This window comes from Echinops telfairi, unplaced genomic scaffold, assembly GCF_000313985.2.
Source record: "Echinops telfairi isolate 266 unplaced genomic scaffold, ASM31398v2 ScPeMD7_29;HRSCAF=101, whole genome shotgun sequence".
Lineage (NCBI taxonomy): Eukaryota > Metazoa > Chordata > Mammalia > Afrosoricida > Tenrecidae > Echinops > Echinops telfairi.
The window spans coordinates 3,517,545-3,519,841 of NW_022103926.1; the positions used below are offsets into that span (position 1 = coordinate 3,517,545).

Here is a 2,297-nt window from a genome sequence, read left to right on the forward strand (position 1 = left end):
CTGCCACAGCCTTCGGCTCTCATTTCTCATGCAGGGTCATTTTCAAAGGCCACCCCTCTCCTTCCCTGTGTACCCAGCTCAAGCCAGAAACCCCTCTTCTCACGAAGCCAACAGAGATTTCCCAGGACCCTTAAATGCCAGGCAGGAAACCCAAACAACTCCCTGGCATCGGTCGACGTAGACTCAGAGTGACCCTCGAGGGCAGAGTGGAATCGGTCCCTAGAGTTTCCCAGACTGTAAATCTTTACAGGAGCAAGAGCCCCATCTTTCTCCTGAGGAGTGGCTGGTGGCTTCAAACTGCTGACCTTGTGGTTAGCCACCCAACTCATCTGGTGCTGTGTGTTCGGCATTGAGTTGCCAATCTCAGGCCAGCCAATTCAAACCCACTATAGCTGCTCTTGGGAGAAAGATGAAGCTGTTTGCTCCTATAAAGATTATCATTTCAAACCCCCTATGCAGTGCTGCTATGAGTAGAAATTGACTTGCTAGTTATGGGTTTGAGTCACAGAAAGTGTGCTTGAGTAAGTGTGCGCGCGCACACACATACACATACACACACACACACACTGCCACCCAGTCAATTGTGATTCAGAGGACCCTTGGAGGGCAGAATAAAACCACTCTGTGGGGTTTCCAAAGCCGTAAATCTTTATGGGAACAGCCAGTCTCATCTGTCTCTCATGGAACAGCTGGTGGGTTTGGGCCTCTGAACTTGTGGTTAGTAGCCCAATACTTAGCCTGCTACACCAGCAAGGCTTTCTTAAGAATGGGAACAGCTTTCCCAAAACTGGAGGTCCAGGACCGATGCACCCAGGGGAGTCCTTCCTAGCTACCAGGTTAAGGTTCCTGTTGTCCCTGGAGACAGCAAGACCAAAGGACAGCCAACAGTAAGGAGGCTGGCCCCAGCTCAATGGAGCCGCACATAATAGAAGGTCAGCCATCCATCATAAGAGCTGCTGGATGCCACAGCAAATGCCAAACACCATGAGCAACCTGGTTAAACAGCAGAGAGGACATCCATCTCTGGAAGAGCAGTGCATGTTGGTACATCAAGTGACAGTAGCTCGGACCCCCAGCAGACTCGGGAGGCACAGGTGACAGCTTGCATGAATGGCATGCTTCCCTGCCGTGAATACAAAATGGCCTTTTTATACTGCCAGCACTTGCCCTTGAGAAACAGCAGGTTCTTCCAGGCAGGCTGCTTCATCTCCTCCTCCTGTTTCCCTGGCTGAGGAAGAAAGACAGCTGGCCCACTGCTGCCTGCCCGGCCTGGGGGCAGCTGGGGAGGGAGTAGAGCAGCCCAGGGAGCAGGGACAGGCCAGAAAGTAAACTCATCCATCAAAAAAGCCATCAAAGAGGTTGTACTCCTAAATACATACATAAGAGGCCTGATAGCACCACGGAGAAGCATTCACCTGCTAACCCAAAGGCTAGCAGTTCAGACCCCACAGCAGCTCCAGGGAGAAAGACCTGGCGATCTGACCCCATAAAGGTTCCTCCGTTGCATTTGAGTAGACTGTGATTCCTACAGAACTGCCTCATTGGGTTCCCATTGGCTATAAGCTCAGGCTTTCCGAGACTGCTCCGTAGGGTTTCCCAGACTGTCAAGACTTCAGAGGGGCAGGCAGCCTCATCTTGGTCCCAAAGAGCAGCTGGTGGACTGGAACTGCTGACCTTTGGATTAGTCTCCAGACACTTAACCACTGCACTACTAGGGCTCCTTCTCTAAAGATGACAGTCTCTAACCAATGGGACAGTTAGTTCTACCCTGTCACAGGGGGCACGAGAAGTGAAAATTAACTCATTGATACCCAACAACAAATACACACAAGACTCAGGTTTCCCCAAACTATCTCTGTTCCATGAAACATTGAAAAAGGCCTTCTAACCCTTTTGGAAAGAACAAAGGCACGCTAGAATCCTGGTGAGCTATGCGTGTCTTCCCAGACCTGCGTTCCTCACCCTTGGCTGCACAGTCCCAAACACAAGCCAAACCTGTTGCCACTGAGCTGGTTCCAACTCAGGGGGTCCCTATCCTCACAGGGACGCACATGGGGGCTTGGGCTTCTGAGACTGTCAATCTTCACGAAGCGTGCACACACACACATGGGGCGGGGGTGGCTCCTAAGAGCTCGTGGACAAAGTCCATGGACTTTTACCTTTTAGCTTCCCACCAACACACCCAAAAGTGCAATCTCACACGTGAAGCAGACCCGGCAGGGCCACCACGTTTCCGGCTTCTTCCTCTTCTCTCTCCAGCAGGGTCCCAGGCACACATACTGTGCCTGGGACGGAGG

General features: G+C 51.9%; 1 protein-coding gene across 1 annotated transcript in view; it reads right to left on the reverse strand.

Moving 5' to 3' along the window:
- Positions 1-2,297, reverse strand: part of CHEK2 (checkpoint kinase 2) — a 53,508-nt gene that overhangs the window by 3,853 nt on the left and 47,358 nt on the right. Inside the window, exon 14 of the mRNA XM_045289539.1 lies at positions 2,201-2,285. Within this exon, the coding sequence (XP_045145474.1) occupies positions 2,201-2,285 (85 nt within the window). The remainder of the gene's footprint in view (positions 1-2,200; positions 2,286-2,297) is intronic.